This window comes from Thermobia domestica, chromosome 17, assembly GCF_964235325.1.
Source record: "Thermobia domestica chromosome 17, izTheDome1.hap1.1, whole genome shotgun sequence".
NCBI classification, from domain to species: Eukaryota; Metazoa; Arthropoda; class Insecta; order Zygentoma; family Lepismatidae; genus Thermobia; species Thermobia domestica.
The window spans coordinates 74335862-74349271 of NC_137470.1; the positions used below are offsets into that span (position 1 = coordinate 74335862).

The 13410-nt window shown below is 36.7% G+C and overlaps 1 protein-coding gene across 3 annotated transcripts in view; it reads left to right on the top strand.

The window, feature by feature from the left end:
- The first annotated feature begins 11446 nt into the window (after positions 1-11446).
- LOC145673737 (DNA excision repair protein ERCC-8-like) overlaps positions 11447-13410 on the top strand; it is a 34863-nt gene continuing 32899 nt past the window's right edge. Inside the window, exon 1 of one of the 3 annotated variants that reach the window (XM_081743476.1) lies at positions 11447-11920. Coding sequence is in view for 1 of the 3 variants with exons in the window: in XM_081743475.1 (XP_081599601.1) it covers positions 11727-11920 (194 nt within the window). In the remaining 2 variants the exon portion in view is untranslated. The remainder of the gene's footprint in view (positions 11921-13410) is intronic. The other 2 variants (XM_081743477.1, XM_081743475.1) reach the window with 2 other exon arrangements.

Below are 13410 nucleotides of genomic sequence, written 5' to 3' on the forward strand. Positions count from 1 at the left end.
ATTTCGAATTAAACTAACTGTGACTACATTACTTCAAAATTGAACTTGTGGAATATACAGTATGAGCGTAGCTCAAATAAAATAATCAATAAGAATGGTCTTGATTGGAAGCTCGGACCATCCACGTAGGAGTAACTTACATTAACCATTCACCTAACAGACAATGACGCACAGGGCTTGGCACTACTTTATCAGATGGTTCTATCAATTGTAACTTAATTAAAACAATAGTAACAAATTTTAAAGCTTTAAAAAGTGTCCTGAAGAAGAGGAAGTTCATTTTGCACATTGTAACTAAGTTACAAGAGGTTTACGTCCTTACTGAACGGCGCATCTACCAAGTCAACTTTTGGAATATCCCCTTAAGGTAGCTTTCAACGCAGCTAAGGGAAACGTATGTGAACCAGTAATAGAATCCTCCACAGCTGAATGGATAAAGTCAGGGTTCGATGACCACAAGGTTCGTGGTTCGAAACCCGTCGCCGAAACCAGATTTTTTAAAATCTTAATTCCTCAGTTCTGAAGATCTTTCTCTCCTTTCGTAATCATCTGATTCTCTAAAAAGAGTTCTCCACATTAATTCGACAACTGCCTAATGTGATCCTCGCAGTTCGAAAACTTCCCTTCTTATCTTTCACAAAATCAGAATTTTCGTCATAATACGAATGCTGTCCGATCATTTTTCCCCAATTCTAAATCTGTGTATACAAATCATCCCTCTCTGTCTCCATACTTGAATCCCTCTCTCTATCTCTCTCTCTCTCTCTCTCTCTCAATGTCACCCAGGAAGTCATATGGCTTGAGATCAAACCTTCGACTCTTGAAACCAAATGTAAGCTCTTTAGCAATGTGCTATCGTAACTCTATAGGTTTGTTGTTAAAACCAGTGTCTTTTAGACTTTATTTGGGGGGGGGGGGAGGAAGAGATTCTCCGGCGACATAAGATTTTCACTTTTTATTAGTGTATTACTATACATTTGATCAAAAATACGTATTTATGAAGCTCAAGAGAGGGGGAATTACACCCTCCTGTCGTGCCCAAAAGACGCCCCTGAAACATTTGCTTGCACTTACTGAAAAGAAATTAAATGAATCATTGAATAAATCTCGTTTCTGTCCGTAGATATTTTAGAGCTCTTGGCAATTTCCATAGATTTCTTAGGGAGCATCTTACTAGCTTGCACTCTTTAAAGAAAGAAAAGAATGAAACTAAAGATATTTATGAAGCTCTGGGAAGATTGTGTGACTTTCCTTTAATTTAGGCTCTTAAAAATATTTCAGAACAAACGAATGGAAAAGACTGTTTTAAAGCTATAACGTTGTAAACTTGATTCCTGTTTCTTTTTCAGCTGAATGGAATGAGTGTACTACGTCACACATACTGCTTTAGACAAGGAGAGGTGGAGGACGGGGAGGAGTTGGAATAAATACTAGAAGCAACTAATCGATTGATACATGTATTGCGGGAATGCATAAGAAAACTGGGCAGGAGTTTGTTATTCATTTGGACTTAAAATTTTTGTAACAAATTTTATGCCGCGCACTGTACCTCTCCCAAAATTTAGGTGATGGGCCAATGTATTCCTGCCAAAATATAGAGGGCATTGACCCAATGACATCGTACCACGTGATCATGCCACATGATGTCTCTTAACCAATCAGCGTCTTTTAATCCATAAAAGGATCACTACTATTAATATTCTGACAATCATATTACATGGATGCTCTGCTAACAGGGGTGTCATTTCAGACTTCGCTTGAGCGGGGCAAGAGTACCATCGACGTAAGACTTTCACGTTTTGTACTAGTATATTAGTAGACAATCGATTAAAGTATATGTATTCCTCAAACTTTGTGGGGGGGGGGGGCAATTGACCCCTCCTGCTCTCCCTAAATGACGCCCCTGTCTTCAAACTTTGATATCCTGCATTCTACTTTATAGCATGGACATGATAAGACTGAAAATTATATATTACTCAGAAAAATTGTTATATATATTATTTTGCACGTTTTAACTACATTAGGCTTTTCGTTTTGTTTAACGAGCCACAATTAAGCTCCGAGGCTAAGGAAGACGATGAGGTTAATGAATGAAATGACGGGGGAAAAAATTGGGAGAATACGGGAGAACAATGAGAAAATCCATCCACATAGTATTTCGTGTTTGTCAACCACAAGGCACATTTGTCGCGAGCTGGGATCAAACTAGCGTCCCCAGGCACGAGAGACGAGTGCTCTACCACTAAGCCACTGCGGTTCGCTGCGTTAGTTTTTGTCCATCATTTCATGTTTCTAAATAAGTACTAAGGAGAATATGTTATATGAGAGTTCATCCGATCTTGATCGGATTTGGCATACCGATAAATTTTGACTTCCTTAGTAAAGACGTGAAATATTTTGCTGGTCGAAAATTTGGATCCCCAGTTGGACAATCAAAAATTTTGATTCGGACTTAGTTAACTTTCCACTCACATATACAAATTGCTATTTAAAACAACAATTTGTGGTGTACATAACAGCTAAAAACAACAAGAATTGATTTTCCGTAATCGAAAAACTCACTAGTCATATGCCTGCATCTTGTACCAGTTTGATTGATGTCTTCAAAAGTGTTATTCAAACTTAAAAATAATTAACAAATACAATATGTCATTGTTTGTTAATCGTAGGAGTATATTTGGTGAAATTGCAAATCACATGGTATTGTTGTTTCCTAATAGTTACTGTAAGACCACCATTAATTATAAGAAATTCTTGTTTAAATAAATGTGTTCAGCACACAAAAGTACTAAATAAAATTTGTATTGTCAAGGTCAAGCAGATCGACTAAGGTCTAATATATTAGTTCATATTTCTCCCTGATCCCAACATGAGCATTGGTAATAACACGATTCAAGAGTTGGGTACACCATGATACTTCTCATTAATTTAATGAAAAATCGTGTTTTCGTTGTGATTTGAAACTGTGTGTGATCCTTCATAACGTGGAATATTGTTTCACCTTACCTCAGAAAAACATAAAATACACAATGGAAGATACATAGCTACCTATGAAAACGAATCCAAGTCAACTTCAATTACTATATATATTTAACATAACACAATCCTTTTGTTCGCTAAATCATTTAATTGTTGGATAATGTCATGCAGTTACTGAAATTACTCCATCCTGCCTATATAGTTGTCTTCCCACATTTTTGAAAGAGACCCAACCATCACTCCCACGGAGAGCTTCTAAGTTAAAATGCCCCATGATATTTGCTTCCATTTCCTTGCTAACGCTCGTTCAGCCTTCTGTAAATTGGAAACAACTTTGTCCAAGCATAACAATTAGAAATAAAATCTTTCCTATAGAGTAAGAGAGTTTAAAGAGATTAGGAATCAATTTTATTTATAACTCAGTGTAGAGCTCCCTCGTGGCTATATGGATGGCACACGCGCACTTGGAAGGGGAGACCCCACTTTGATTCTCGGCAGGAGCTCATGTGATTCAGCTTCCACGTTAAGCTGTAGGTCCACGTCTCGCATAGTCTCCCTGCTGATAAGGACGACAACTAAACTCAAAAATCGTAACACACTCTATTTTGTTCATTATACTATGGGTCTTCAGATCGTTCAACCGAAAGTGAAAATATATATTTCGAGAGTACAACTTGACAATGAAAGGGAAGGAAATAAGATGGAACACAAGCAGTGGCGTAACAATGGTCTTTGACGCCCCTAGGCAAAATCTATTGGCGACCCCCTCACCCATTGAATAGGTCCTGCGCACGAAAATTTATAACCTATGCGTACGCGCAGAAAAGGGCATTAACCGAAAATTATCAATGGCATGGTATTCACAAAAAATTAGGTGCCATGGACAACGGAGTAAAGACGGAATAGATATGAGGGAAAAGCTTGCACATCAAAATATGCTTTCCAATCATATCTATTCTGTTTACCAACACAAAAACACAAGAAATGTACGTACATTTCTTATCCCCAATAGTATTTTTCGAGATACATTTGAATTGTATGCTCTTACCCGGGGTCACTCCAGAGGGGTCCAAAGTTGATGGGAGGAATTTCTGGAGGAAATTTTCTAGACAATCCTTCCAATTTTCCCTGTTCAAGTACGTTATGGGCCCCAATATATATATCCTCTCTGGAAAGTTTGTTTCATACTGAAGAAAATTAACTATAAATAATGAGTTTTGATGAACAGTGTTGCTGCAATAGCTATTTCTCTGCGAGTCTACGATTTTCTTTATACTAACAGGGTTAATGGGCCCCACCGTTGTCCATGGCACCTTTTTTTTTTTTTTTTTTTTGTGCATGACCATTCTTTGTTATGTTTATCGAATGGACTAGGTTTGATTCGAATGTCCGGATAACAGGTTCATGTCCATTCCTGTCAGCATGGAAACACCCCAAAGGCATTAGGTCCTTGATTAATTTTAACTTAGAGAATGATCGCTCAGCAATTGCAACTGTAACAGGAAGAGTTACATATAAACAAAACGCAGTCACCTGATTTAGAAATGCTGAGCTGAGGTCGGATTCGGTAATAAAATGAAGAATTTCTTCGTGGGTTGAAAGATCTGAAAGTGTCTCTGAAAGTCAACACTTTTCGTGGAAAGTCACTGAATGAATCTCTTCATACAGAAGCACAAAGTATTAAGACTGCTTGGTGACCTCTTTTACAGGAGTGGTTCGTAACATTGACGGGCATAAGAACGAAAATCTTTCACAAAGTTCCCTCATTCCTTCCAGGCGTACTCTTCTGTTTACCATTACGGAATCGAGGATAGGCAATAGCACTTTGATCTCGAATTCTTTGACAGGGTCATTAAATCGCTTATTTTGTGCCAATTCATCAAAGAATATTGTCGGCACTGGCTTCCTCCTTTCTTCTTACTTATCTGAAACACCAAATTAACGTGCGCGCAAGCACTGGCTTTCTCGAATACTTGAGACATTTTTTTCTAAGAACTTGCACCATTTTACAGCATTTTTCAGTTTTCGTTGACACTGACAAGCACATACTAGGGCTCTGTAGCTTTTTTTGGACACAACATTAATGCTTCTTCCCGCAACACAAACATTACCAGGAAATCCAATCTTTCCATTTCTCGTTTATAACGAGGTGCTTCTGTCCGTTTTTTCTTTTCCAGTAAGGTACGTGACATTAAGACATTTCATAACGTCCGCACCTCTCTTTCTTAGTGCGAACACGATTTATGACTTGAATTCCAGCGTGTTTGAGATTTTCTTCAGTGTCGTTCCATTTTCCGGAGATACAGTCCCTGGGAATATAGTCTTGTAAAGCCTTCCAGCGTTTCCCGCTGTTACCAAAGTAGTTACATATATCTTATGTAGTGAGAAATAAATTAACAGCTTCTGTGTTAACTTTTGCAGTATCCGATAACACGAGATTCTGATTATGTGCTGCGCAACGAACATACATGGCATTCTCAGCATATTGTTGAATCCGCGTTTGCAAGCCAGAAATACGACCACTCATTACTGCTGCTCCAAGCCTTGCCCTTTGCACTTCTAGCACTTTTTAATGTCAATTTTATTTTCTAATAGGACTTATAGTATTAAATATTCATCATTTTCTGTACAGTGTTCGTCCATATCGTAAAATCCAAGGAAGCTTTCTACAATTTCGAGCTGTGGGAAATGATCACTAGGCTTAGAAGATAACATAACGAATGATGATACTTACATGCTCGATTTTTGTAATGTCTTGCGTTGAACCCAAGATAATGCTGATAAAAGGAGCTCTTGAATATCATTTCAGATGTCTTTCTTAATTTTGTTTGTAGTGATATCGATTACTTCATTCTGAATTTGTGGGCTTAGATATTTGATCTTCCTGTCGTCTTCTAAAAAGTCTGTTCAAAACTTCATCAAATTATGCCGTAAGACTGATAGTTTGAAGGAAATAACCTGACTTGAAGCATTCTTTCACAGATTCTCGAGTCTACGAAGTGCCACATTACCCGAACACAGGGAAATGATAACACGAAACATTCGCTTTAATACTTCCTGTCAATAATTGATGCAAGATTGCATTTCCAAATCGAGTTTGCTTACCGTGGTTCGCCTTATGACCCATGTAGATTTCACCATTACTGTGTGAATATGGTTTTCTGAGTTTTCATACCTAGCTATTTTATTTAACAAGTTCTTACATGTATTTATGCCATTAATCCATTTTTCTCGAAAATTTCGTTCCCGTTTATCTGCAAACAGCCAGCAAGGCTCACAGCAGACCACATCTACCTTGGGAGAACCAGCCTTATTTCGAAAAGTGTAGTACTCATTGGAAAATATGCGGTTTCCATCATTTTAATTTGTAGGATACACAATAATCGTGGCCTGTACGAGCCATAGTTCAAAATCTGATTTTTTAAGAACAATATCTGTCACTTCAGATGGGTAGTGATCCTATCTGTCACGTCTACAAAAATACTGCAAGTAATATTGCAATCGGTATTTAAAAAAATCAGCTAGAGCCAAAATAGGTCAGTATCTTCCTCATCCATTTAACATTATGTCATTTTTGTCACTATCAAGAGAGGACGAAGGCAAAATTATCATCCGACGAAAGTGTCTTTTTGACCCCTCCCCCCATACACAACGGGATACGGCTGTTTCGGTGTAGGATGTTTCGGTGTAGGACGTTTTGGTGTAGGGCGTTTCGGTGTACGGATGTCTCGGTGTAAGGACGTTTAGGTGTGAGGCTGGTTCGGTGTAAAAGTTCCAATGTTTACACCGAAACATCCACTCTTCAAAATGAAAACTATTCGTTAGGGAGAAATAAATTCATGAAATAGAAAATGTAATTTAATAAATAAAATAAAAATTAAATGCTGCTATAATTGGAAGGGAGAAGGTTGCAGACCGATTTGAAAGCTCTTTCTCTACCATGAGATGCTTACCATGAGACTATTTTAATGAGATGCTTGATTAAAGTAAGTCTCTACCTCCCACTATTCGAGGTGTTTATTTATAGTGAGTCCCCTCGCCTCACTCAATGTCAGAACTTCATATATCCTCTAATGTTATAATTATGAATTGATTTAGAAAACGGTTTACGGTAATGATATTCCGTAAAAAAGTGTGTGATGCATAAACATTGTTTACACCGCACACACCTTATTACGCCAATAACTGTGCACGAATCGCAAAGTGCTGCACAATCTTTGAAAGGAAATTTTTAAACACAGGTGGGTTTTCTTCCAAATAACCACTTTTATATCATACATACTCAATAAGATTAGAAAATCTAGGAGAAGAAAACTGATTATGAATCAGTGATGGGATCTTAATTATATTATTACGGAGATGTAAATTCATGCTATAGTTGTAGAGAAGGACAGTGTCAGGAAAATGTCTCAAGAAGTTTTTCCACGGCCTAAAGAATAACACATCAAGAGGCTGAATCCTACCAGTTGTTATTACAGGAATGGTTTCTATCATGAGTTACTCTTTTGTTCTTAAAATAGGTTCAAAGTTGGTGAATTGTGACCACTCCACGAAGCTAATAACAAAATGAACGCTTGAAGAAAATGTCTTGAAACCATGATCTCACAAGACTTGATGTTAATTTTTCCGAATTTGATGCTTTCACAAGAATATTTTCAAATTTAAAGCGGCTGTTTTGGACTATAAGGTCAAATGTTCCATTGTTTTCCTACAAAACAATTAACAGCGGTGATAACAAAACACTATTTGCAGAAATTAAAAGCTGTATAGTGTAGCTACGAGACACAGAATTTACTGACTGTGCCACACTTTCTACTGTTTGTGTCCTGTAAACACTAGAGTAACTCCAAACTAAACCGTATTTTTCAGAGTTATAAATATTTTCTTTTCCAACAACATGTGTTGCTTCACATTCGCGACAAATGCATTGGGTCTGGCTTCTAAATAATTTGGCTATAGATTTACTTTAATCAAGCGTCCTGTTAAAATAAGTACAGAAAGGGGTTTCAAATCAGTCTGCACCTTTTCTCAGTAGTCCCTGCCAACTATAATTGTTCTTGACTAACTGCAGAGCATTTCAAACCAGAAAACTATTTGTAATTGTAGTCATCATATTGGATCCACGAATTTCAATTTTGTAATTTTAACGTCAGATTCTGAATCACCTGTCCTAAAACCCCCTTGGTAGTAAGCTGGCCGTATCATTTAATCTTCTAATTTAATGATTATTTTCTGTTTATGCTTGGAGGCCACCCCTAACATTCAAAGGGTGGTTTCTACCCTTAAACTCGCACCATTGCCGAAATAAAAAAAATACGTGTCGATTATTTTTTGATATTCTACAAGTATGCAAATTTCATTCAAATCATTAAATTACACTTCCGTAAGTCTCCTTGTTAGTGCTGTTCAAATGGAACAAAGAATTGGCGGACATAAAGTCAGAACAAAGAAAAATATCCGATGTTACGAAGAGACTGAGCAACGTTTGTGAAAATTACAAATCTGATGTAATTTCAAACTTAAAAGAAATTGCGTGCAATTTTAGATTCTGAGTTGAGTGATTCTATGTATCTTTGTTTTTTCAACAAAATTCCTTTGAGGTATTATTCAGTTTATATGTACTATTACTGTATCTCAAGAACTTTGAGCAATATATTTATTTTTATTCAGAAATTAAGCTGAATACTTTGCAGTAAATTTGACTTTCAATTAGAATTGATTATTATTCTATAAAATTCGCCTATGGATACTTCTGAATCGAAATTATTGTTACGAATGGATTGGTGTTGTATTATCGTACTGTCTCAATAACAATGAGACTCAATAACAATGTTAATCAGTTTAAACTATTGCAGAGTAGCTACACTGTGGCACTTCATGACTGTTCATCAAATATTAGGCTATACAACGAAACGTCTTTTAGAGCTAAGCGTCTTTACACCGAAACGCCCGAACAGCATAACGTCCGTACACCCAAACATCCTAAACCCATACACACCTAGTCCTGGCCTAGATTTTACATTTTATTACAGTGATATTGGGAAATACGTTCGAAAATTTATTTTGGGTTGCTCGTTTGAGTTCCATCTGACGTTGGCCCCGGGGAAGTTGCCTGGTCTGCCCGGCCCTTGGTGCTTGTGGTTGATTCTGTGTAGCCGTGGTAGGGGCAATTGTGCTGTGCTTCATAATCATGGTAACACTTTTTTCAAACTCATTTTAATCCAGATCTTATAGGTCATAGAATTTGTCACTATTGTTTGAAAGACTCTTACGCAGGGAAATTTTATTTAAAGTTAGTAAGCTCATTACATGTAATACAGGATTGATATCGTATTACTACACGAGGTTTAATTTCTTAATCATACATGCAATAACCCCAACGAGTTTATAGTAATGCCAATAATTTGATACGTAAATGCAATAAACTGCGAGCGAAGTGAGCAGGAATGGTTATTCTTACCATGTTCAGAAATTAAGGCCGCGAAAACTTGGGGCTCCATTTATATAATTTGCTTCTTTTTTAAAAATTAAAAACCTGGGTCGACTTGTAATATACCAAAATGTCCTGCGCCCGTAGGCAATGCCTACCCTGCCTACCCTATTGCTCTGCCATTGAACACAAGAAAATGTAATATTTTTTCTGCATTAATAACACAATATAGCACATACAACAACAATAGCTTCTCGAGTTCATACATCCGCAACATTATTTTCGTTCGCATATTTTTCATCGATCAAGTCATCTGTGGCACACTATACCATAGAATCGACTATCTTGAGTAGAATCGAATCTATGCCCATCTGATTTCCAGCGTTGCCAGACGCAGGGTGTTGATCATACAAATACGATAATGACCCTCGCGTACTATATATAGTCCGATCCCTTGACCTACTCGTCATGTACAGTCTTACTGAAAGTTTGTAGCGATGTTGTATTTTTACGCAAAAAATATTTGTTTTGTATTTTTTTGTCTATTCCCAATGATTAGCGGTTGGCAACTCGCTGTAACCCGTTGTAGTGAGGAATTTGGAACTGTGCTTTTCTTTAGTCTTCTGATAAGCTCTGCCGGGCCAAACGTATGTGTTAAGTGAAAGAAACCAAACCAAATCTAAACTCTTCTAACATCACATATTCATAAATAAATATTTTCATTTTGATAATCTGGCGTGGGCTTGGCCGAAGGCACAATGTCCGCTCAAGAGCTTAAGCTCAGCTAACGGTAAATTTTACGTTGCAGAATGTTGGCTTTATGCAAAGCAGAGCTAAAAAAAACTGCTTAAATCTAGGCGGAAGATGAACTACCGCTCAACTTCTTCTTGCGCATTCGACGCTGAAAATTCTGCTTGAATGCTGCGTAGGATCAGAGATGCCGCCTTACTTATACTGTTAATGCTTTTTGAAATAAGGATACGATTAGACAGCACCAGCTAAGCGAATATTGTGTAACCGGCCGATAGCAGTTCTACTTCAGACTGCGAAAAGTTTGCAGTTCTTTTCCTACTTTCAGTATCTATACTCATCCAAGATCTCTTGCTAACAATTCACTTCCATCGCACACGAATACCAATCAGAGACCATTCCCTAAACCAATCATAGGACATAAACGCTGAAAAAAAAAATCGAAATGTCAAAAGTTTCGTTGAAATATTGCAAGATCCATAGAAACTCCTGCTTATCAAAGCCACATTTGAAAACTGATTGTGCAACACACTACGGTGCCGCTCCGAATAAATTCGGCTTCACTCAACCGGGAGTTAAGCGAACATTGTACAACTGGCCGTTAATGCCAAAATCAACGTAACGAACGTGAAAAGACGAGATAAACTTATTATCCACATTAAATGCATGCGTTTAATTCTGTCAGCGTGAAGAATAACGGATCCTCATTGATAGCTTTTGAATGAACATTGTATTTCTAGGAGCTGCGAAAAGGGGAGGGGTCAAGTAAAAACTCTTCACACATATTCTATCTGTCAGGGGCGGATCCAGGACGGACTTCTGGGGGGGCGGTCGGCGGTAATACTGCTACTTTTAAGAGCTTCAAACTTGTTATGGATGGGTTTATTTATATATAAAATAAGAAAGTTTCCTCTTGTGGGGGGGGGGCGATCGCCCCCCTCTGGATCCGCCCCTGCTATCTGTTCGGTGCAGTTTTACTATACGAATCCACAGATTGCAAAATGTACTGAAAAATTTGGGGAAGTCTTTAATTTGCCCATTTTGTGTCGAGAACAGGACCCAAAGAACCCTTGCGGGGCTTCTAAGCCGTTACTACTACTACTACTACTACTACTTATTCTATGGATCCGTATAATAAAACTCCTAGCTTTCTTCTGATATACACACTTTCTCCCTTTACATTTTTTCATTCTTTTTTTTTCGTTCTATACAGCCACCACACACTTTTAGTCATGCCCATCTGAAATTCTTTGCTATCTTTCTCTGTCTGTTCTTCTTGCCCTGATTGTAACATTGTCTGTTTTACGTTCTTTTACCGCACCATAATAATTACTTTCTACGATTTTCTATTACTTTTTACTTTTTTCATATAATCACACCTTCATATTGTACACTTTTCATTGCTTTGTATGAATTGTGGTTTGATCTCACCCATACAGAGTGAAATTTTTTCTATGTGTTGATGAAACTAAACAGAAGAAGAAGAAGAAGCTAAAACAGTTCTCTGGAAGGAAGTGTGTTTTTAATATGCTCTTGCTACTGTCAGCTGAGGTGAAATGTACAGTTAATGACTAAAATATCTTTTAAGATGATAAACGCTATCGAAGCCGTAAGGGCTGGTGTTTTACCGGCGCCAGCGCTAGTAAATGCGGAAAAATCGAAGCGATCTCAGTGCTTAGCTTTAAGCAAGCAACGTGACATAGAAAATGTACATACATCTGGTATAAATTCAATGGATCTCGATCCCGTTAATTGGAGATAGTGAGTAGTGCTATGGATATTTATTTCTTTTCAAATTCTAGATTCGTTCCATCAGTTGTATTTTGACTTCCCTTTTCATTACCAGAGCGGGTAAACTTGACAATGCTCATTCTAGGTGATATCCTTAACAGACACAAAAAATAACACTCCATAATTTTAAGAGAATGGGTCCAAACTTCCCTAAACCTACCCTACATTACTCTGTGATAGCAGTCCTAGATGTCGATGCGGAATTTAAGTAGTTGCCACTACAGATATTTGTATACTATACATGCGACATGATTGATGAAATAGCAGAATCAGTAATTTTAACTTCATGAACATTTATCTCTGCGTCAAGTTTTCATGTAAAATGCAAATTCACTATGCCACAAATAGATGGGTTGTCATAATTTTTTGATCCAAGATAGGGACAATCCTTAAAATGACGACCGATCAAAGATACAGTGGCCAAACAGAGAATAAATATTTTCAAATTCCTTACGAAAAAGTCAGCTTTTTAGGTTATCACACAATTATTTATTGTAATACTAAAAACACTATTGGAAACTTTTTTTTTTGTCTAACACACATGTAATAAATCAAGGAATTAGATTACGTATATTAAATCTAACCAAAAGAAACCTCGAATGGAAGAATGAAACTTTTTTTTAAAAAAAAAAAAATATATAACCTACTTTATTGATATGAAAACACAATCCTTTTAGTAACTTCGGTATTTGGCTTTATCACACCAGGAGAAAAAAAAACTAAAATCTAACAAACATTGTATCAAAATTAAAAAAAAAAATAAATGATTATACGATAGTATGGTTTTTCGAAATAATATTATATATATTAGTATTGTTTATACGCCTAAAGAAAAAGAACATTCACTATTTTTAGCGGTAATACGGCGCTACAACAATTCTGATCTCTCACGGTAATAGTATTGCCACTAACGTCAGTAGTAAAATACTAAATTTTGCCAGAGGTTTTAGAGATTCCCGACTTGAGGAATTTTTGGGAAGCTCCAAAAACTCTTAAATACAGAAATAATCAAGTCCTAGTTTATGGGCCCATACATAAATTCGTGAGTTAATGTCCTTCTTTCATCATTAAATGCACTTCTTGTACCTTATTAATTATTTCTTATGAGAGAAGTTGCATTGCTAAATGCTTAGCAGACGGGGTCCAGAAGTACATAAAAAATTAAAATTTACAGGAGAAATGGAAGATGCAAGTACTTAGACCTAACATAACCTAACAAAATCTAAACTAAACTAAACTAACTTACACTTATCTAAACTAAACTAACCTAATATTAATAAAAAAAATAAGCGAAATTCAATCATTTTTTTTTCGAAAATTATGCTGAATCCCTACACTAATATAATGTAACCTAACCTAACCTAAACTAGCCTAATGTGAACAGAAACTATGTAAATTGTAACATATTTTTTTTTTAGGGAAAAGGGTTGGACCCCTTCTGCTAAACATTGTCCGTTGCA